Raw genomic sequence first — 22,509 nt, 5'->3', positions numbered from 1 at the left:
GACCAGAAGCAAAGCGTTGATGTCACAGGGGTAGCTCTGGCGAAGGAGCACGAGGGGAGACGGGGGCGAGGGCGGGGCCCACACTTGGGGCTCACACCTGCCCTCGCCAGAGCTGACTCAGGACCCACTGGAAAGCTGACTTCACGGCTGAGGGAGTGAGTAGAGACCTTGGAGTCAGTGACGCCTTCAGACCCTCTTCTACTGCCCCCTCCTCTGCTGGGGTGTCAAAACCACTTCGCACTTTTTCTGATTTTCAAAGCCTGATGTCCATTTCATGAATCTGGCCAATTGGCAAACCAATTTGCTAGAGCCTAGGCAGACCCTCTCCAGTAAACAGTTACTGGCCCAGGACGTACAAGTCAGAGCCTGGGCCTGCGGAGCTGTCTAAAATCTGGGCAAATTGGGCTCTGAGGGAGCAGGACTAGGTATGGGTGTGGCTAAAGGGCCAGGTCCTTGGGCTCAGAAACAATGGCCACAGTACGGCTGGGCTGTCTTGGACCAGTTAGTAGAGGGATGATGGGAGGTGTCATTAGCAGGACTGGACCCTCGGGTTGGCAGGCTGAGGGGGCACAGCATTGGAGCTGTGTTCAGAGATCTTTAGACCTATGACCTGACGTGGGGAGTAGCTAAGGGGCCCAGAGCCATGATTCATGATGGATAACAGTTTGGGCCTGGCTAAAGGACCTGACCCTGGAATCTGGAAGGCTGCAGAGGGAGCATGCTTAAAGGGTCCCTGGAGCTGGAGGACGTGAACAGACCACTGAGGAACAGCAATGCTTGATGGGGTCGAGGATTCAGCAGAGATCTGAAAGAGATGAGAAGGAAGGAGAAAACCCAGGGAAGGGAGCTTGCACAGAAGTCAAAGGGAGGGATCAGGTAGGAGAAGAGGCAACCCAGCCCCTGGAGACCTGGGAAGTTCCCTCCCTTCAGCTGGCCTGTCTCCAGAACTTAAATCATCCTCCTCATGCAAAGGCTCCGATGCCCAGCAAACCTGTTAGATTGATTTGAGACTTATTTTTTCTTAAAAGTTGAATTAATGGAGGAAATCTGGGTTGTGAATGTGAATTCCTTTCCAGACAAATGAGAGACTAAGGTACAAAGCCTGAGCTCAGTAAAGATTTTACTAGAACAAAGGACAAGAAAACATGGGAAAGAACTGGTGTATGAAAATAAAACAAGTTGATCACTCTTAGATTACTTAAATAAAGCTTTCTACTTTTTTATTCCATCTGATTACAAAAAGTGAAAAGCATGTCTATGTAGTCATTAGTGCCATTTTCACACTCATACAGACTATGGGGGTGGTCAAGACTTCTGAAACCCCCTCAGAGGTGCATGAGGTAGTGGTTTGTGGTGGCAAGACTCTGTCCTCTTCATCTGTTGAGGGGGCCATCAGGATAAAGCTCCACCCACACACCTTGCCCCACGGGTCTACTCACCTGGGTATGTCCTCTGCTGCAAGATGAGGTATGACTAACGCATCTCACAGTCTCCCTCCCTTCCTCCCAAAAAACCTGTTCTCTGATGTACACTGAGGTGTGCTTTTCCTAAGGCCTTGCCCGTTCTCCACACACACACAGAGCTTCTATGCTATGTACTCTGGGGTTTGTTGAGGGGTGACTTATAGCCAAAGCCTTGTCCACACTCCCTGTCAACTTAAGATGTCTTAGGTTGGATTCCCTGGAGAGACAGTGAGATGAAGAATTGAGTGGTTTATTGGGGAATGAGGGCAGGGCTGGGCAGAGGAAGAAGCTGACCTGCAATGTATTTGCAAACGAGAGATCATTCAGTCCGACGGGCACCTCTGGATCTGGGATGAACCTTGGGAGTTGTCCCAACTGAGTCAAGGGGAGTTTTGTCTACCCATATCACTCATTCAATGGCCAGGAGCCAGCCAGCCCTTGGGAAGGTGCAGTTCCCCGTGGCTGAGAACGAGTCCTAGTGAGGAAGTCAGCTCTGCAGCCATCAGCAGCAGTTATCTGGAGCGGCGTGGGCGCTGGCCCTGATAAGGTTAACTGGGCAGAGCTCCACAGTATCCCACAGAAGGATTCTCCCTGTGGCATGTGAAGAAGGCTGACTCGCCTTCTCACAAGAATCTCAAGATCACAAGAGCCTCGCCCACACTCCCTGCAAATATAGGGCTTCTAGTCTGAATGTATCCTCTCATGTTTGATAAGGTCTGACTTCTGGCTAAAGCCTCGCCCACACTCCTTGCACAAATAAGACTTTTCTGAATCTGTTTTTCTCATGTGTTGAGGTTGGACTTCTGACTAAGGCTTCGCTCACACTCCTTGCACACATATGGCTTCTCCCCTGAGTGTGTCCCCTGGGGGTTAATAAGGATTGACATCAGGCTGAAGCCTTGGCCACAGTCACTGCACACATAGGGCTTCTCCACTAACTGTGTCCAGTGGTGTCTGATGAGGGCTGCCTTATCTTTAAAGCCTCACCCACGCTCCCTGCAAACAGGGTTTCTCCTTGAAGGGGGTCGTCTGGTCGGTAACGAAGTTTGATTTCGGGCTACAGTCTAGTTCATGCTCTCTACAGTTGGCTGCTCCAGATCTCAAGATTTCTGATTCCTTCAATTCTTTGTCTGGTTGCACAGGGTTTACTCTTTGGGCTGAACTGGACTCTATTTCTACCACTGTGGTGACTTCTCTAGGACTTGCTGACGGTCCTTGGGGGGGGCCAGAGAATGAGCTTGAGGTCTTTCTCCCCTCTGTCCCCGCACACAAGGCTTTGGAGCCGCCTTCCCTCGCTTGCCCTTCCGTGTATTCACTCCAGCAACTCTGAGCAGAATAATGCTGCTCCTGAGGCTCCGGGCCAGAATCCTCTGGATGGAAGTGATTTTCCACACATGAGCCAGGGAAGATCTGAAGCACATGCTGGCTGAGGAATTGCTGACAAGAGAATGCCAGCAGGAACAGGGGTAGATTTCTGGCTTTGGTTCTGCTGGAGAGAGAGTTTCCAGTTAGAGAAGTGCTAAGGGGTCTCCCGGGCTGCTCCGCCTTGTCTTAGAACAGAGGGTGTCTTCCTGCCACACGTGTAACTGATAATATGTGTACAACCTGATTTGTTTCTTGCCAATAATTCCTTTACATTCCATTTCTACACATTCCATTTTCTATAGTGATCCAGAAAATCCATGCCAAAAACATCTTCTACAGGTCAGCCAGACTAGGAACGTTTCAAGGAAGCAATCTGCTCTGTAAGCAGCTTCAATTATCCTTAGCCTTTTCTTCCTACTAAAGCGTCTAAGCCATCAACACTCACACTGACATATACTGTCCACAACTGGAGGTAACAGTCTCTGTGACCTATGTGGAAATCTTCTTCATCACTTTTCTTATTACAAAAAAGGGACTGATACACATAAAAAGTCACTCGATCTGAAGGGCTTCCAAACATAGGAGTCAGTATAAGAAACAGTGGTTGAACAGACTATATATGAAAGAAACCTGAATTTCATGTTGCCCATCTGCAAACAAATACTTATCAGAATTTTCTAAGTGTGAGGTTCTCTACCAAGTAGTGTGGATTCAGCAGTGGACAAGAAAGACATGGTCCATGATTTCAGGATTCTAGCACCTTGTGCCCAAACCAATCCATCACAACGACATGAGACTTGGCTGTGGCGTTTGCTTTGGCCAACGAAGGTTAGTGAAAAGTTAGTGCCTCTTTCAAACAAGCTTTAAGAGGCACAATGTGGTTCTATCATTGCTCTTTTGCCCTCTTTCCTTAAGAACCCCATGACCCAGATAGAGGTCTTTTGCTGTTCTTTTTGCCTGGATTCCAGAACCAATAGAGCTGAACCACGCCTGAACTGTAGGCAATAGGTAATATAAGTAAGAGATGAACATTTGCTATTATAAGCCACCAAAGTTTGGGGTTGTTTGTTATCACAGTGTTACCTAGCCTAGGCTCACTGAAATATCTCCCCTGTGAAAGCTTTAAAGATTATTTCAGGAGAAATTGGCCCATTTATTTCCAACAGTATCCTTGAAGAAGAGACATCACAGTAGGAATATGTGAAGAATTAGAGAAAGAGATTGGTTTAGGAGGAAAAATGGTAAGGTCTCAATTTTTGATAAGTTTGAGAATAAACTTGTGCTGTCTTGTAACCAAATAGAAATAAGAGGACAAAGCACAGGTGAGACAGTGACAGAGAAAATAAGTTCATTGTAATATGGGACAGGGAAAATTGTTAAAGTTCACAAAATTGTTTAAGGGTGTAAATATAGACACAGAAAAAAAGCATATGTGACACCAGTCCTGTGGATCCCTAGTCCAAAGAAAAGAGAAAGAAGAGAAAAGCCCAAAAGAGAGACATAAGAGGCTGGAGGACTGCAGAATATTGTGGTGTTGAGAAAGACAGAGGAAACAATGTCAAGAAGTGCAATTGGGATCCAGGCTTTCAATATCGAGACTAATCCAAACCAGGGCATTTTAACATTTTCCTCTGAAACCATTAAATGTATTAACATAGAAAAAGGGACTAATATGACCAGAGAAAAATGAACACAAAATCGAGTTAGAATGGCTAGCTAAGGCCAAAAACCAAAACACACATAACCAGACTGAAATGGATGAAGCCACACTTAATTACACGGAGCTCAAACTGGATGGAACCAAATCAAAACACATCAAAGAAGACGAAAATAGAACAAAGTTTCCCTGACTGATTCCCATCAGGGAAACAGCCATGCCGTTTAAGGAGACTCCTGCCTGAAGCTGGTTTGTGTCGCTAAAACTGTGGTTCTTCTCTACAGGCTTTCTCTAGAAACACAGGAATGGCTAGAACTGCACTATCTGACATGGGAGCCGCTAGCCATGCTGACTGAGCACTCGCAACGTGGCCAGTCTGAACTGAAATGTGCTCTAGCTGTAAAACACATAAATTTTGAAGACAGTACAAAAAAAAGAGTAAAATATCAAATTAACTTTTATATTGATTACATGTTAAATGATATTTTGATGTTAGGTTAAATAAAGTACATTATTAAAACTAATATCACCCATTACTTCTACTTTTTTAATGTGGTTACTAGGAAATTTAAATTTACCCACATGTCTCCCATTTTATTTCTACTGAACAGCAGTGATCTGGAACAAGGGGTGGGGAAACTACAGCCCACAAGCTAAATCCAGTCCTCTGCCTGTTTTTGTATAGCCTACGAACTAAGAATGGTTTTTAAATTTTTAAATGGTTGGAAAAAAGTCAAAGGAATAATAATGTTTCATGACACATAAAAATTACGTGAAATTCAAAATTCAAAATACACAAATAAAGTTTTATTGGAACACAGCCTTGCTCATTTTTTTACGTACTGTCGATGGCTATTGAGCACTACAAGGGCCGAGTTGAGAGTGTTTACAGAGACGATATTGCCCAAAAACCTAAAATAGTTACTATCTAGTCCTTTACAGAAAAAGTTGGCCAACCTCGGATCCAGAGTAACGTCTCAATCAAAAATATTTATCAACCTAGATTTAAGGAATCAGCGTAAGTTTCTAAACAAAGGAAAAAGAAAAAAATACGGTTTACAAAACCCAAAGGCCATACAAAATTGGACATTTAACTTTAACTTCTGTCACAGAAGGGTTCTCTTACCATTCTCCTCCTCGCAAACTGTGCCTCCAGTCTCACTGGCTTTCTGGCAGTTCCTTATGCTGGGCAGGCACATCCTTTCCTTAAAGTCTTAGCACCAATGGTTCCCTCCACCCGAAATGCTCTTACCCTACATAGCCAGAGTTCTAACTCCCTCACCACATTATGTCTTTGGTCAAATGTTACCTCCTCACTGACTTCAAATCCCCAATTTTAAAATTCAGCTAGCCACCCTCTCACACTCGATTCTCTTTTAACCTGCTCTATTTTATAATTACTTTAAACTATGGAGCACTTATCACCCTCTAACATACCATATTATAATATCCCTGGATATGAAGCTTTTTGTTTGTTGTCTGTCTCCATACACTGGAAAGTAAGCCCCATGGGCAGGGATTACTATTTCATTTACTAATGTGTTCTAAGTGTCTAGAACATTTTCTGGCACATAGTCAATAAATCTCTACTGAATTAATGAAGGAAGGTACACAGCCTCACCCGACGAGAGCAGATTCCAGTAATTCTCCAGCATCACTTCTTTGTATAGGTTCCTCTGCTCAGAGCTCAGTCTCTTCCATTTGCCTCTGTGAAGACCACTGCCACATTCCTTAATGTAACTGGCATCTATAAACAAGCAATAAATTAATGGACAGCAAGTCACCATCAATTTTCCTAGCATGAGGAATGTATCTAGTGTCCCTGGAGTCTGGATACACAAGAAGTTGATCTAATTCTTTTCAGAGCACACAGTTCACCATATTAAGTTCTTCTGGGCATTACTATGGCTTTGTGTTAAAATCCAAGGGGAGCATAACTGATGCAGAAAGCACATTCCTGGCCGTCGGACACTTATGATTTCATTGGAGAAGCGATTTGTGGATCAATCTGGAAAAACCTCAAGCAGTGCTCAGGAAAGTGACCTTGAGGATCTGTTATCGAGGAATTCTGCGATGGAAGACACAGGATGGGCTGCAGAAGAAAAAGAGCATCATGGACATGGGTCTCGTGCTGGGCGTTAGGGGATGGAGAAGATTTAGAGGAGAAAACAGAAGAACACTCCAACCACACAGAAAAGTGGGAGCGAACAGCTGGGATCTGGAACAAGCATTTTTGAAGAGTTCAGGCCTATTAAGTGAGATCTGTAAAATCTCTCTCTTTGCCTAGTATTTTAATAACCTTTTAAAAATAAAGCTCCTAATGCTTCTCTCATCACGTAGAGCAGTATGCCATTTATGCGAAACAGCTGTCAGGGGAATGGCAGTAATCTTCAAGAAAAGGGGCATTTACAGATAACTCATAATGTTGAACAAAAGAAGCCAAACACAAATGAGTACAAATTACGTGTTACATTAATTTTAAAAAAATTAGAAAAATTATGATGTCACAAGTCAGCACAGAGTTATCCTTGGGGCAGTAACGACTAGAAGGTTTACAAGCATGGATGGTTCACGGTGGCAGTGTTCCGTATCTTGACTGAGGGGCTGGTTATGTGGTGGTGGTCACTTTCTGAAAGTTTACTGAGTACTTTTTTTTAACTATGCACTTTGCTACATGGATATTACACCTCAACAAAATTTAAAAACAAGCAAAACCTGGTTGGGTGGGAGATCATTCTTTCCTAATACTTAAAAGTGCTTCTTTCCCAGAAGATTGCTTACGATGTACAATGTTTGCCCACAGGCAATGGTATGAGATGAGGGCACTTTTCAGCTGTACATGCCCAATCTTGAGTGCAGTGGTAACCGATTAAAGTGCACGGGGGGCAGAAAGGATGTGATCCACATATTTTAATTCCTTGTGAGCTAAGTGTCCTGGATTTGCTTTCTCGAAAAGGACATTCAGTAGGTATTTAACTTGAAAATATTGGAGACACAGTGACTAGTAGTTGCTACACTGAATGTTCATGACTGAGGACCTGATCATGACGGTAACATCTGAGGGCTACACACAGCATGTCAGTACTTAGAACTCAGTATTACAGATGGAACTAAACACAAGAGGAATAAAAGGTTTTGCCCTGAGTATCCTTCCTGAAACTAATAATAGTACAAAGACTATAATTTTCATTCTCTGATTCCTATACAGTTACTTCTTATGACCTAAACAGTGGCGCCTGTGTAATCATCACACATTTGCATGGGCTTCCTCAACTTCAAGTGCATTTTAACTGTCAGTGGTAGGGCAACTGCCTTTATATTGGGTATTTTAGTTTCCTAAGAAAGAGAAAATTATAACCAAAATCTTTAGGGTAAGTTCAGTGTAACTCATCTTGAAAATAATTCCATATTTGAAAGACCATTTAGACAACATGAGCCTTGTTCTCCAACAGCCCAAAGACTCAATGATCTGCATTGCTCTTATTTTGCCGGGTTCCCGTGCCAAAGACACCTTGAAGTGACCTTGACTCTTCTCTCTCATCCACACCTTATCCCCAGCTTTTTCCATTCATTGATCCCCTTTGCCCAAACACTGTAGATGGCCTCCATATGCTTCAGATTGACATTCAAGGCCTGCCTGCACTCGGCTTCTCCCAATTAGCAAAACCTACCTCTCTCTTTCCTGTAATCAGGTCTCCCTGCTCCAGCCAGGTCTGGGTCCTCACAGTTCCCTGCAAATGTCCTGTTTGCTCCACCTCTTAGTTTTAGTCATGATGGCTTTCTATCTGAATATATCATTCCTATTTCTTCCTACTATGTAAAAATCCACTTATCCTTCAGGATCAACTCAAATCTCACTACTTTCAAGATCTCCCAAAGCCATCCCCGAGGGCCTAATGGTTAAAGTTTGGCGTTCACTATTTCAGTGGCCCCAGCTCACTTCCTGGTCATGGAACCACACCACCCATCTGTCAGTTGCCATGCTGCGGCAGCAGCTCAGATAGAAGGACTAGAGCAACTTACAACCAGGATATACTACCATGCACTGGGGCTTTGGGGAGGGAACAAAAAAGAGGAAGACTGGCAACAGATGTTAGCTCAGGGCAATCTTTCCCCACACACACAAAAAAAGACGACGACCTCGCAGCTTACTCCAGTCTACAAAAGTGTCTTCATCTTATAAATACTTAGGACATTTATATTTTATAGACTTTGGAGAAAAAAATTTTTCTAAAATCTGGAAAAAATGTTACAGGTTACTAGAGCATACTTCAATCAGCTTCCTGGAAGGAAAGCAGGGCATGCAGCTTGCTTGGCTTCCTCCTCCCAAGCCCATCTGACATTCTCTGGGACTATAACTTTGTGTCCACAGTGTATAACCTGATGAACAACCCATAACCAATATGGCGAGGATGAATTTTTAATCCAATGAGGTTGTAATCTAACACAAAGAATTGAAAAGTTGTTTTCATTTTACTTACCAGGAAAATTTATTTAGGCTTTCTCTCATTCTCATATTCGTATATTCTTTCTCTTTCTCTCTCTCCCTCTCTCTCTCTCCGTCTATCTACCTGTATAATTCTTTGTTGAATATTGGACATTTTAGGTAAAATATTGTAGTAACTCTGGATACCAACCCTGCCTCCTCCCCAGGCTGTTGCTGTGGTCGCTTGTTCATTTGTTTTGTGACTTGTTTGGACTGGTTCAATAAAGGCTATTTCCTCTGAAGATGTGACTGCTCAGATGGTGCAGCCTTGGACATGCACAGTCACTCTGACCCTCCCCCTCCAGAAATGACAGTCCTTTTAGTTGCGCTCTCTTTGTGTCTCTCCTTGATGTCCCTGTTAAGCTTCTGGCTGGTCCGCCTCTATTGGTATCACACCCAGCTGTTAGCCTCCACGAATCGCTGGCTGGTTGCTCTATTAGTTTCAACCATGTCCCTCGGTATAAAGGGCTGATCCAATTAAAGTCAGGCCCTTTTGCAGGGGTAGTTTTGAGGCCAGTACGTGAGACTTGCTCTGACCCCAGCAAGGCTCTTCTCAGCTCTCTCTCTCCCTGGCTCTCTCTGTTAAACTTCTAGCTGATCTGCCATTTTGCTTGTTGTCATCATGCACCTGCCAGCTTCCTCTTTACTGCTCGCCACCAAATCTCTGTTGTTTTTAACAGCACCCTTAGGCTTCGACTTCCCTATGCTCTGTTCCAAATAAAGCCAGTCCCCTTAGGCAGCACTGTACTGGTCTCTGTTCTTACAGCCTGCCTCTCCCCCTGGGCAGGACCTCTGCACCACTGCTCAGGAGCTGGCGGCAGGACCAGCAGCCACTTCTCAAGAGAGACCCTTCTGCTCTAAGAGCGGGTCCCTGGGCAGAGGTTTGTTTTTATCATTTTGGTTATTTCACTGGCCAGAGTCTGTGGAGCTCCTCATACCACCATTCCAGAAGTGCTTCTCCTGGGTCCTCTGAGTTTGACTGTCAATCCACTATGAGTGGCTGGACATTGGTTTCAAAGCTTTAGGCTAGGACTTTGCAGTGACTTTCACTGCACCATTATGTAACCATTTCAACCATTATAATAAAAAATCACTATTACTGTCATCATCTTTTGTTTTTATACATTATTTTTCCAAAGAACCTGTAGGCTTGAGGATAAGGATAGTGTATTTATAAATGTATTGGTTTGGCTTACAGAATCTCACACAACCCATTCAAATGAAAGAATACATCAAATTTCTGGTAGAGGAGAGAAGATTGAGGGGGGATTGGATTGGGGGTGAAGCACTGTATCTAGAGAGAGCATTCTCTCTGAGTCAGTCATCAAATAATATAGGCCCCTTCCTGAGGGTTGGAAAATATGCTCCCACATTTTTAGAAGGGGATTTATGTGGCAGCAAGAAGGTTATACAATACTTTAGAAGATGCAGGAGCTTACAAGTCAGAGAAAACTGAGCTTAAATCCTGGCTCCTCCATGTACTAGATGAGTGTGGCCAGACACAAATCACACACCCTCTTGAGCCAGACTTTCTCCTTCTGAAATAAGTACTATTACCACCACCACTACCTTCTCACAGCTATTGTTAAGAAGTATGGAGAGGGGCTGGCCCCATGGCCGAGTGGTTACAGTTCCGTGCGCTCCACTTCAGCAGCCCAGGTTGGTGGGTGTGGATCCCAGGCACGGACCTACTCCACTCACCAGCCATTCTGTGGAGGCATCCCACATACCAAATAGAGGGAGACTGGCACAGATGTTAGCTCAGGGACAATCTTGCTCAAGCGAAAAAAAAGGGAAGATTGGCGACGGATGTTAGCTCAGGGCGAATCTTCTTCATAAAAAAAGAAAAATTTGTGGAGAAATGTTATGACATCTGAGAGCTGTTTAAATACAATGAGGGAAGTGTGAGGGGTTTAAATAAAATAACATTGGCCGTTATACATGACTACTGAAGCTAGATGATGCTACCTGAGACCCATTATTGCTATGCTCTCTATTTCGATATATGTTCAAAAATTTCAATGAAAAAGTAAAAAAAGCCCAGTGAGCAATATCATTAGATAGTGTGGATGGGAAGTGAAATTTAATAGTACATTTAAAAATTTTAATTGTCTCAGTTTTTCAAAAATATTCCTTATGTTTAAAAGTTTCCTGGACTCTTAATATTAATCTTGGGTATATTTTTCAACAAAGAAAATAAAACGCACAAATGCAGGAACGATTATAAAGTGATTGACACAGTACCTGGCCCAAGCATGACCTGCCTAAATGCTGATTGCCTTTCCCTTCCCAAAAAAGAGAATACATGCCTGTTCTTGGGGAAACAACCCAGCATCTCAGGAAAAAAACATAACCCCAACTCACCAGTATTGGGGGCTTTCCCTCCTTTTCTTGCAGCCAGTCAGTATCGTTAGGAGGCAAACGCAGTTGAAGAAAACACAGCTGGGAGACCCAGACCCCCCATTCTGCGCCCAGAGGAGCTCCCCTAAGCCGTGCCATGGAGGAGGCAGCCCCTTTACCAAGCTGTGGTCCTAAAGCACTCTCAGCGGAACCTGGAGCCCTGCTCCCCTCTCCACCCCTCCAGATCCTCAGCAACTCTCACCTTTGGCCTTAGGATTCTGAGTCAATTTCTTCATGCTTTCCATATCTTCCCTGTTCTCCAAAGGCAAAATCTCCTCCCGGTCCTGCTCTCCCCAGGCAGAAGGATCAGGCAATGTCATGGCCCCAGAGCCAGCCCAGCGTTTGCCTTGAAATTCTGCCAGAGGGCCAGGTAGAAGGTATTTCATCTCAAGATGGATTTCTGCTGCCTGGGGTGACTTCCGAACCTGACTTGTAAACGCCCATCCTGTTTCCAAGAAGCCAGGACCTGTGGAATGGAGAAACAATTTGACGTAGCTAGGACCGTTATGGCAGGCCCTCAGCCTCTGCCTGCTCAGCAGGGATCCTGTCCTCTCCCACCGTCCTCATCCAACGAATGTGGAGTCTCAGTCTATGCGGGTTCCTTGGATTTTTTTACCTCACTCCTTTCCCTCAAGTCTGTCCCCCCCCCACTCTCCCTTATCTGTCAAAATTTACTATTCCCTCCTCAGATTCAAACTCCATGTCCTGTATCAGTCTCTGCTACTTGAAGCCTGAGTCAGAGAGAAGACACAGCAAAATGTCTTTGGAGACAGAGCCTCAGAAGGTCTCATTCCAGACCGATTGGGGCATGCAGACCTCAGGTCTGACTGCCCGGCCAAAGGTTGCAGCTGTGTTCGCCCCCCTATGTCCCTGTCCTCTGAGGAGTTTGGGAGGCCTAACCTGAATCCTTCTCAGGTTAGGTAGAGCTCCAGGTCTCACAATGACTCTGTAAAACAACCCCTCACCTTCTGTTGTGTGTGTGCACCACATGCTTTATCAGAGATACGCACTGTGTCTCCCGATGGGCCCTGGCTAAAGTCCTCCACTCACGTGATCACAAAGCAGAAGCAACTCAGACACCCTGTCCAGCATCTCAGCCCAAATGGTTGCAGACCTACTATTGCTAAGTTCCCTTCTGAGGCTGGCTAGGGCTCCCTTAAGATGCGCTTGTGATTCATCCCAACACCAAAGGCAGAGATGGCCACCCTCTCTCCTGTGCAACCTGGGCATCTCACCGTAATCACAACACATCACAATTTTTCTATTCATATGACTATTTCTACCAGAATGTAAGCTTCTTGTAAGACGAAATACTCCTCAGTCGTTTTGCTAATCCTAGTGACTAGACTAAAATAAGCCTTTGTGGTAGATTTTATTACTTTTCCCAATTACTGGTTTCTCTGTGATAAGATTGTACTTCCCTGTCCCTGACATCAGGTTTGACCTTGAGACTTGCCTTGGACAATGAAATGTGAGTGAAAGTCACTTCTAAGCCTTGCCTGATTCCACCATCTGCCATGTTCTCAAAGCAGCATGTTCCCAAAAGGGGTCTTGGTTCTACTGTAAAATGTCACGGTGCAGAGTTAAAGCTGACCCACATGGAGGAGGACTAAGACTGGGCTGAAGGTTAGATTCCCGTGTGAGCCACTGAGATTGGGGGCCGTGCTACTGCCGTGCAACTTAACCTAAGCTGGAAAATACAGCCCTCTCCCTCCCACTAATACTAGTATGTGTAGCCAACATTCATAAAACAGGCACTGTACTAAGTGCAGAGTTCCACGAAATCTTCACAACACAGCCAAGAGGAAGACACTGCTATTCTTTCCATCTCACAGAAGAGGAAACCAAGGACTAAGAGCTCGGTTTATCTGTCCTTAAGATCACACAGCTACCGGGGCTGGCCCTGTGGTCGAGTGGTTAAGTTCGTGCGCTCCGCTGCAGGCGGCCCAGTGTTTCGTTGGTTCGAATCCTGGGCGCGGACATGGCACTGCTCATTAAACCACGCTGAGGCAGCATCCCACATACCACATCTAGAAGAACCCACAACGAAGAATATACAACTATGTACCGGGGGGCTTTGGGGAGAAAAAGGAAAAAAATAAAATCTTAAAAAAAAAAGATCACACAGCTACCAAGTGACAGAGCCAAGTCTAGAACCCAAAATTCTCACTCCAAAGCCCTTTTTATTCCCCATTGCCTAAAATAGTGCCCAGTGAACAAATGCCTAAATGAAAAGGCAAAGAGTAAGCAGATGTCCACAGGGTTCAAAGTTCACCCTGAAGAAGACAGGAGCCTCAGAGTGAAGTGGAGAAAGGGGTCTGTATCAATCAGGACGGGCCCAGTTATTCTGTAGTGACAAGTACTCCCCCACAAAATCTCAGCGACTTAAAAGTAATGAAAGTTTATTTCTCACTCCAGCTCCACGTCCATCATGTGTCAACTGTAATTGTGCTCAAAGTCATCTTCACTCAGGACCAAGGCTAACGGTGCAGCCTCTGTTCAGAACATGGCTAGCAGGAGCGGCAGAGGGAAATGAAAGACAGAGCGCCATACTCAGCCTCTTAAAAACTCTACCCAAAGTGACACTTCTGGGGCCAGCCCAGTGGCGCAGCAGTTAAGTTCGCACGTTCCGCTTCAGTGGCCTGGGGTTCACTGGTTCGGATTCTGGGTGTGGACATGGCACCACCTGGCAAGCCGTGCTGTGGCAGGCATCCCACATATAAAGTAGAGGAAGATGGGCACGGATGTTAGCTCAGGGCCAGTCTTCCTCAGCAAAAAGAGGAGGATTGGCAGCAGATGTTAGCTCAGGGCTAATCTTCCTCAAAAACAAAACAAAAAACAAAGTGACACTTCTGACCATAGCACATAAGCAAACCATGTCACATGGTCACTCTTGAGTTCAATAGGAGAGGCCATACAGGCAGGGCGGGGGGAGTGGAGGATGTCTGATAAACAATGACACTCTACTACAAAGTCCCAAGCCCATAAAACAATTCTCACCCAGGCCCAGTCCTCATTATGGATTAGGACATAAGTGTGCTAGGATCTGTGGCTGTGCCCAGGACACAAAAATAAAAGACACCGTCTCTACACTTACCATACTATCAGAGAACAAGCAAGGATACTGACCAGGAAAATCCTAACTCAGCACAGAAAGAAGAGGACTCTATCAGGGAAGATCCACAGAAATGAAAAGGATGCTGCTCTTTAGAGCGTGAGATGAAGTCTGCCCATCCGGCCAAGAAGCACACTCCAGGCAGAGGGGTCAGTCTGATCAAAGATCAAATGGCGGGGGACGGGGGGAGGGGTACCAAGAGAAATGGGTAATTTCCTGGGTGAATATAAACTGCCTAAAATGAAGTTAAAGGAAAAAAATGAACAAATTATTAACCAAAAAAGAAAATGAAAAGACAGTCAAAGATCTCTTCCAAAGGCAGCAGCCTCAGGCAATTTTATTGGTCACTTTTTGTAAAACTTTGAGGAATAGGTCATTCCTGTAATAAATATTAAGTGCCCAAACACATTAAAAAAAAAAAAAAGCTTCCTAACTCATTCATCAAGGACACCAAAAGCAAGCAAGAACACAGAAAACTAGAGGTCAATTCCACTTATAAAAAACAGATACAAAAATCCTAAATAAAACACGTGCAAACAGAATCCAGCTGTACCTTAAAGAAGTAATAATATATCACAACCAAGCAGACTTTACCCCAAGAATGAAAAGACAGAGGCCCACCCCGTGGCGCAGCAGTTAAGTTCGCAGTCCACTTTGGTGGCCTGGGGTTCCCCGGTTCAGATGCCAGGTTGCATCCCACATACAAAATGGAGGACGATGGGCACAGATGTTAGCTCAGGGCCAATCTTCCTCAGCAAAAACAGGAGAATTGGCGGTGGATGTTAGCTCAGGGCTAATCTTCCTCAGAGGAGGGAGAAAAAAAAGAATAAAAGGACAGTTTACCACCAGGAACCCTACAATGGGCGGGGGGAACTTTAGTCTTTTAGTAAACTGATAATTCAGAATACTTTTACCTGAGAAAACCTTCTTGTTGAAATATGAGCCAGGTGTTAACATTTTGCCCTATTTGCTTCATCACATCTATGCATTCATTTAGGTGGGTATGCGGACATTTAGTGCAGCAAACCTTTAAGCTTTTCCGTTTGCATGAAAAACGTCACACAAAAACGTTGGGGAAAAACTGGATCCAAAAAGACTTAAATATTTACAAAATATACAATGAGTGTAAAAAATCAACTGCTTATTGCTATTTCCCAGAGAAATGAATTTAACTGTCTCATTTTCATTCCAAAGGTAAATAATTATCTCTCTCACTACATTATAAGCCACTTCAGAGATGAAAAGCTATCTATGGCCATAAAAATAGTATAATATGAAATCTGTAGAAAATAAATATTGTAAGTCCAACCTGCATCATAAAATTCTATGTCTCAACAACACCTCAGGGATAGGATTTTCCATTAGTGCCATCTGATTGTAAGAGGTGTCCCAGAGATGGCAAATGATATAATTTATACAGTACATCCAGATGAATTTCACTTTCTCTTTTTGTTTGCCAAGTCCATTGTGACAAATCTATTCCCTCGCAAAAATACAAGTATTTGAAATACATAATCTTCTTTAGGCTTCTATGGCATTACAGAAAAGTCAGGCTAAAGGGATCTCATTTCCAGCTAACCACGTGATATAACACAAGAACATTCCAACTACCTCTAAATTCTTGGTCAGAATTTTCTCTCCAGACCTCTCCAGCTCTTACATTACTTATTTGTCCCACTGCCAGTAACGAAGGCGTTTTAAAGTGCATCGTCCCTGTATTGGTAGGTTAAAGATGGCAATTCAAACTCGGTAACTGAGGAGAGTTTAATAAAGTACTCTTTAAAAAGGTGTGGGGCGCGTCAGGGAAAACAAAAGGATGCTGTGGCAGCATGGACACTCACAAGACCAGAGGGTCTTTACCAACCCCAGGTCTAAAGGTGGGGGGAGCAGTTACCAGACTCAGGAGCTAGAATCCTGGAGGGAGGGTTGCTTGACAGAAGTTCTGGCTTTCAGCAGAGGTACACAATGAGCTGCGGTGACCCAGTACAGAGGCAGCCACAGGAATAAAACACGCAGAAACAACAGAGATTAGCAAAGCTACCTGAAGCAAGTCTCCTTCTAAAACAAATGACTACTTATGGGACACTCCCATTCTATCAACCCCTGTGAACTAGAGAAACAGGGGTTTTGAAGTAGAAGAAAGCAGATATTGACGTGATACTGAAAAGGTGAGGTAAAAACCCAGTAATCCTAAAATTGGATTGGAAATATCAGTATGAACTCACGAGGGATTTCTTAGCCATGTCCACTGCAAAAGTCTAGGAACAATGATCAATTCAGTTGCAGGGACTGTCTGTATTGCCCAGATTGTGGTCCTGAATGACCATTTAAGAAACACACACTTGCAGGAAAAATGGCTGATGCCAAATCTGGTGCAGGAAATGTACAAGATGAGCCTAGAATATCTTGACATAGCAGAAGGCCAAGATGTTTACAAAGATGCCTTAGATTCCTATCAAAATGACTTAGGAGCTAGCTAGATAAGGCTCCCAGGGGCCACAGATTGGACAATGTTAGTTTTAATAAGAACAAGATTTGCAATAGATTGAAACCCATCAGACGTGTTTAAATTCATGAGTTCGTAATAAATTCTTTTTAAAGGTCAACTTCTAATGACAAGTAACCAATCCATTAGTATTTTGAAATCTAGATAAATAAAAGCTTCAAGCATTTAAGCTCCTTCCCTATATGACTGTGCCACTGGGTAATCAAACAGCAGATGAGGTGAAGTGTCTCTTTATAATATTATTCCAGCTAATACAGCAAAACGACAGAATTAGCATATCACCATTTTACACTCCCCAGAGAATTAACAGATCTAGGCATTAAGTATTAAGAAGAGCTAACATCAAAAAAGAGCAAAAATCAGACATTCTTTGCATCCTGATAAAAGAACACAACATCACTTAGAATCCTTTCAAAGCGATGGAACCTGAGTCTGATGAAGCTCTACGCCAAACTGCCAATTTAGGGGAAATACAAAAGAAGGCTTTAATCTTCACTAAGAGGATGTAATCAGCAAAACCCAGCCTGCAGGAAGCTCTACATGTCAAATGGCCTGGGTTCTTCAACAGACAAACGGTAAGGAAAAGGAGGAAGGAAAAACCTGTAGATTAAAAGAGACTTTTTAAAAAATCATTAGGCTTTTTTTTTTTAAAAGCTAAACTATAGTGTTTGGGGATGCATACTTGGCTGATTGACCTTAAAGAAACTCAAGGGAAAGGTTACTTTTGGAAAAGAAGAAAAAAAAGTGGTGATTGGGATGGAACAAATGGAGGGACATCTGGGGGAAACCAGCACAGTTCTATTTCTCGACCTAAGTGTTCACCTTACACTAATTCTACACTATACATCTCTTTTGTGTGGTTTATTTCCTGAGTTTTATTTTATAATAAAAAAGAAAATACATAACAGCAAAGAAAATAAAACTGTGGTGTTAGTGCAGCAGTAGACAGTAAATGGAACAGAAGAGAGAGTGTACGTACAGACAATGGTAAATACAGCATTTCAACAGTCAGGAAAGCATGGCCTCATCACAAAGGGTTGCGACAAGCTGCTATCCAACTGGAAGTCAGATTCCTAGCTCACACCTTACATAAAAATAAATTCCAAGCAGAGAAAGAGCTAAACGTTAGAATCTAAAATATCAACATTTAGAAACACACAGGAGAATATACATAGGAAGCTAGGGAAGGGCAGACCTACTTTAAAAAGAAAAAACATAAAATCCAGAAGCCATTAAGGAAGAGGGAGATAAATTTTACTATGTATTAATTAAAAACTTTAAACCAAAGACAATTTTAGGAAAGCTGGGGGGGGGGGGGGGGGGTGCATAAATATGTGTGTGTTTAATCTTTGACTGTCTTTTCATAAAAAAAAAATACTGGGAAGATACATAGGAAATTAACAAAACTGATTATCTATGAGAAATAAATTTGTCTTTATTTGCATGGACATAATTGTGTTCTACAATCCAAAAAATCAAAATAAGAACTAGAACTAATAAGTAAATTTAAATTTAGCAAGGTGGCAGGATATGAGGGGTTAATATACAAACAATTCTATTTTTAAATACTAGTCAGAAACAATTGGAAAATTACATTTAACAAACATTTCCAGGGGTCCAGCCCCGGGGCCTGCTGGTTAAGTTCGGTGTGCTCTGCTTTAGCAGCCCAGGTATGAGGGTTCGGATCCCAGCCACGGACCTACACCACTTGCTGGCCATGCTCTGGAGGCAACCCACATATAAAATAGAGGAAGACTGGCACAGATGTTAGCTCAGGACTAATCTTCCTCGAACAAAAAAGAGGAAGATTGGCAACAGATATTGGCTCAAGGCTAATCTTCCTCAGCAAAACATAAAAATAATAATAATTAAATTAAAGTCCTGATATTTGGGCCCCATCAGATGCCAGAAGTAATTTGAATAGTCGCCCTAGTGTTCTCAGAGACACCCCCCTACCTAACCCCTCTAAGTCCCAAACCAGAGGTTTGACCCCAACACATAAGGGAAAAGCAGACAAGAAAAGGGGGAATCAGCCAATCTAGTCACGCCCATTTCAACCAAATCTGGGATCTTTGCCACAGAGTGCACCCCTGCACCACGACAAACCCTGAGAAATATGTCCCAGAGAAGCAGACCCGCCCCCACTCAAAAAACTGCCTAGACTCAGGCTCTGACGGTGCAGTCCACGCCACTGGAGCATGTCAGTCCCAGGCCAAAATCTCCCCCACCCCCTAAAAACTCCTGGGACTCCAGACCCAAGATACTCCTCACGACCCCCTGGAGATACTTTGCCCACGTCTAGCTCACCTCCACCCACCCCCAACAAACCAAGGCACGGCAGGACCCGAGATGCTCTCCACGCCAGGCCACCCCGGTCCAGCCCCACCAAAACAAAATGACATTTACGATAAGCCCTGCGTTCCCACCACCATTCGGAGATGCAGGACCCAAGCAAGTGCTCACTTGCTAAAAACACCCGGGGATATATGGCCCGAGCCGCGCCCCCACCCCCACCACAGGGGATGTTTGTCTATCTGGCCCTGGCTGAACCCAGCCCCACAGCCCAAAGAAACCCCAGGGATGCACGCTGGAGCGGCCCCCCTATTCGGAAACTGTTTGGCCCAGAATATACCCACCTCCTCAAAAAAGAAATTAGAGTTCCAGGTCACTCGCCCCAGCCGAGAAAGGAAGGTCCGCGCAGCGCCCATCACCTCAGGCATCCATGCTGGCTGAGTCTCACCCCATGTACCCGCCCCGAGTGCACGCCTCCAGCCGCGCCCCCTCCTCCAGAAATGAAGCCTTCCGAACCCCCGGCCTGAGCCGCCGCACTCCCCCACCAGCTGCACCGCACCCCGGGCCCCAGCCCTAGACCACGCCTTTCCAGACCCTCCTTCCCGCTGGGGGAAGCAGGGGTGCAGGCCTCGCTCACCAGCAGCAGCGGTACAGGGCAGTCCAGCCCTCCGCCGCTCAATGACGCCAGAACTACAGTTCCCACAATCCCCGCAGACCCCGCCTTCCAGTGGTCGCCCTGAGAGCCACTTCCTGGCCGCGCGGTTAATTTACCAACGCAATGGCTATTTCAATGACGGCTACCCTCTCTTTTCATAAAACACCTATGCATAAAACAAGATGTGGTTCCGGAGCGAAGTCTCTGTCTCCCCTGCCCATTCGCCGGAAGAACTACATTCTCCAGAAGCCCCTGCAACTGCTTCCGCGGGTGGCTTCCAGGTCCGGCCCCTCTGCGCGCCGGGTCCAAGCGGCGAAGGCCTTTCCGGTTGGCGTGCCAGGCTTGCCTTTTAGCTTTTCTATTTCCTTCCCCGACGGAGCTAAATTCCCTGGGCTTAGGCTCAGCAACATACACACCACCATCCGTGAGCGCCATCTAAGTTTGGCTTCCTGCTGCCCGCGCACCCCTGTGGTCATCGCCATTTTACTTGCGGGAGAAACAGTCTAGGAAGGCAAAGCGGTCTCCCGAAGTCTCAGTTAAGCCAGTTATCCTCAACTCCAGCGCTCTCCTTTGGATGTCGTGTAGTCATCTTCCTCTCGTCCAAGTGGCCGAAGTTAGTGACAAACTCTCATCCAGTTCCTAGAGGATGGAAGGCTCACTCAGGCTGGAGCCTGGCTCTCCGGCCTTTTATCTAGGACCCGGGTTAACGGTTACACCGGTACTGTCAACTTTTTTAAAAATTGCCAGTTATCTTACCAGCAAAATTAGTTTATTGGGTTCTCTCTCGGGGGTAATTGTTCCAAGAGAAGTTGTAAATTGGTTGTGTCCGCGGGAGGAGGTGAGTTCAGAGTCCGCCTATGCTGCCATCTTAACACCAACTCCCTCAGTTTATTCGGGCATAGCCAGAGGAATTGCAACTCAGGAAATGCAAGTTATGACGGACCATAGGCAAATCCAAGGAACAAAAGTGGGGCCCCAGCTTGCCTTTGTAGAGAAAAAGGGAAGTTGAGAGGGGTTGTCCTAAGTGGAAGATCATCGGAGGAGAGTGAGAGTTCAGGGCGGCAGTGGCTTCTCATTGGCGGAGCTGCTGCAGTTTCCAGTGGCTGAGCTTGTTGCGCAACGAGTAGAAAATGTTCCTTCCTCCTGTAAAGCAGAGAACCCTTCTAGTTGGAGATGCGAGGGAGTCTTTCCTGTTGGGGTAATTGACAAGGAGTGGTCGGGTGTGAGAGCTCCCTCTACAGGCCATCCTGACTTCAATTTTAGTTGAGGTTCCCTCTACTGGTTTTCACCTTCGGTTGGAAACACGCCAATTGGGGATTTGCAAAGCAGACCTATTTCAGTTCATAGGAAGAGCATTTACATGGTAATGGTAAATGAAAATTAAATTTAGTTTTCACTGTTTCCAAAACGGAAATAGACCGTTTCCTCCCTCCCTTTTCTCGCAGTATTTTCTTGAGAAACCCATTTGTAAATGTACCCCTTTGATATGTATGTAAATCTTTTTAAAGGCTGAAAAGTATCTGCCTGCTTTATAACCTAGGAATATTTTTCTTAAAGGCTTGGGAGCCATCTCTTTTAAATGTAAACGTTAAGGGAGATAGTGCCCTGTCACTGTGAGAGTTTAGCTTAGGTGCCTACTTCCAAACCATAACCACCTGCTTCCCTCAGAGATAGGAGACGTTTTCTTTTTCTTTCAAATAAAGGCAATTAACTAGAAGAGGTGGCTACCCCAATTACCAGGTAAATTTAGGATGAACTGTGAAAAAAATCTACAGCAAACCATGTTGTCAAATCCTCTTATAAGAGGACAAATTACCTTTAATCTTGAGAACTTGTTTCTAATGGGTTGTATCTGCTTGACTATATAAAAGTGGAATTTCTTTCTGTCTTTGCAATCTCATTAGCAGATTGCCTGTGACGTGTTTCACAGTCTGGTTTAACACTTATTCAATGATAAAACTATTTTCTTTCTTTCCCACGTTTGTGAAGAGATTTTCTGGGTTGGCAAGAGATTTTATTTTAATCTTCTTCACCACCATCTCTCCCATTTCTCTTCACCGTCCCTATATCAGCCTTCTGAGACTTCTCTGTTGTCCAGTCTCAGGAGACAGAGAAAATGGCCAGGAGGCCACTGTGAGCCAGGAGCTAGATAAGAATTTCCTGAACGTCTGTCCTGGCTCTTGCAGAATGGACTCGTTCCTTTCTGTTGTCTTGGAGGCAGCAGGTTCGTACCGGACAGAATCCTGCCCTGGATCTCGAGACCTCCCTCTCAGCATCCCTCTGTGCTCCATTGTGACTGTTATTCACCACGTGAACAACATCCAAGAAGCAGTTTAAATAAAAATACAACAGAGGTGATGCCAGTGAAAATGAGTAGGTAGCTCCAAAGATTCATCTCCCCACAAAACATGATAAATTAAGCAAAAACCATCAGAATCAACTTTGTCAGAACTCTGGATAATAGTCAAATGTTTACAGAAATCAAGTAAGTGATGAATCAAGAAAATGACAACTCAAAAATGGTAGGAAAACTCGGAGAAAATATTTGGAAAAGACCAAGTATCAAAAAA

General features: G+C 44.5%; 1 protein-coding gene across 6 annotated transcripts; it reads right to left on the bottom strand.

The window, feature by feature from the left end:
• Positions 1 to 668: 668 nt before the first annotated feature.
• ZNF343 (zinc finger protein 343) lies at positions 669 to 21,130 on the bottom strand. 6 transcript variants are annotated; one of them, XM_070247802.1, is made up of 5 exons: positions 20,696 to 20,945; positions 20,352 to 20,578; positions 11,574 to 11,837; positions 6,107 to 6,232; positions 669 to 805 (listed from the first exon to the last, which is right to left on the bottom strand). In XM_070247802.1, exons 2-5 carry the CDS (start codon positions 20,419 to 20,421, stop codon positions 795 to 797), a joined length of 471 nt encoding a protein of 156 aa, XP_070103903.1. In that variant the 5' UTR covers positions 20,422 to 20,578; positions 20,696 to 20,945; the 3' UTR covers positions 669 to 794. The 6 variants fall into 6 exon arrangements, 1 of the variants encoding a protein (XP_070103903.1); XR_011431036.1 differs by lacking the exon at positions 669 to 805 and adding an exon at positions 1,195 to 2,949 and having other exon boundaries at positions 20,356 to 20,578; XR_011431038.1 differs by lacking the exons at positions 669 to 805; positions 20,352 to 20,578 and adding an exon at positions 1,195 to 2,949 and having other exon boundaries at positions 20,696 to 21,130.
• Positions 21,131 to 22,509: the final 1,379 nt, after the last annotated feature.

The sequence above is a fragment of the Equus caballus genome, chromosome 22, assembly GCF_041296265.1.
Source record: "Equus caballus isolate H_3958 breed thoroughbred chromosome 22, TB-T2T, whole genome shotgun sequence".
In the NCBI taxonomy this organism is placed as follows: Eukaryota; Metazoa; Chordata; class Mammalia; order Perissodactyla; family Equidae; genus Equus; species Equus caballus.
This window is presented reverse-complemented; position numbering and strand designations above follow the sequence as displayed.

What these genes read in the sequence shown, in the direction of transcription:
- ZNF343 (XM_070247802.1), bottom strand. Translation starts at nt 20,421, where the DNA reads ATGGCGATGACCACAGGGGTGCGCGGGCAGCAGGAAGCCAAACTTAGA. An exon ending in GCGCTCACGGATGGTGGTGT is followed by an intron (nt 11,838 to 20,351) that starts GTATGTTGCTGA and finishes TCCATTCCACAG; the next exon opens with GTCCTGGCTTCTTGGAAACA. An exon ending in TCAGAATCCTAAGGCCAAAG is followed by an intron (nt 6,233 to 11,573) that starts GTGAGAGTTGCT and finishes GCTTGTTTATAG; the next exon opens with ATGCCAGTTACATTAAGGAA.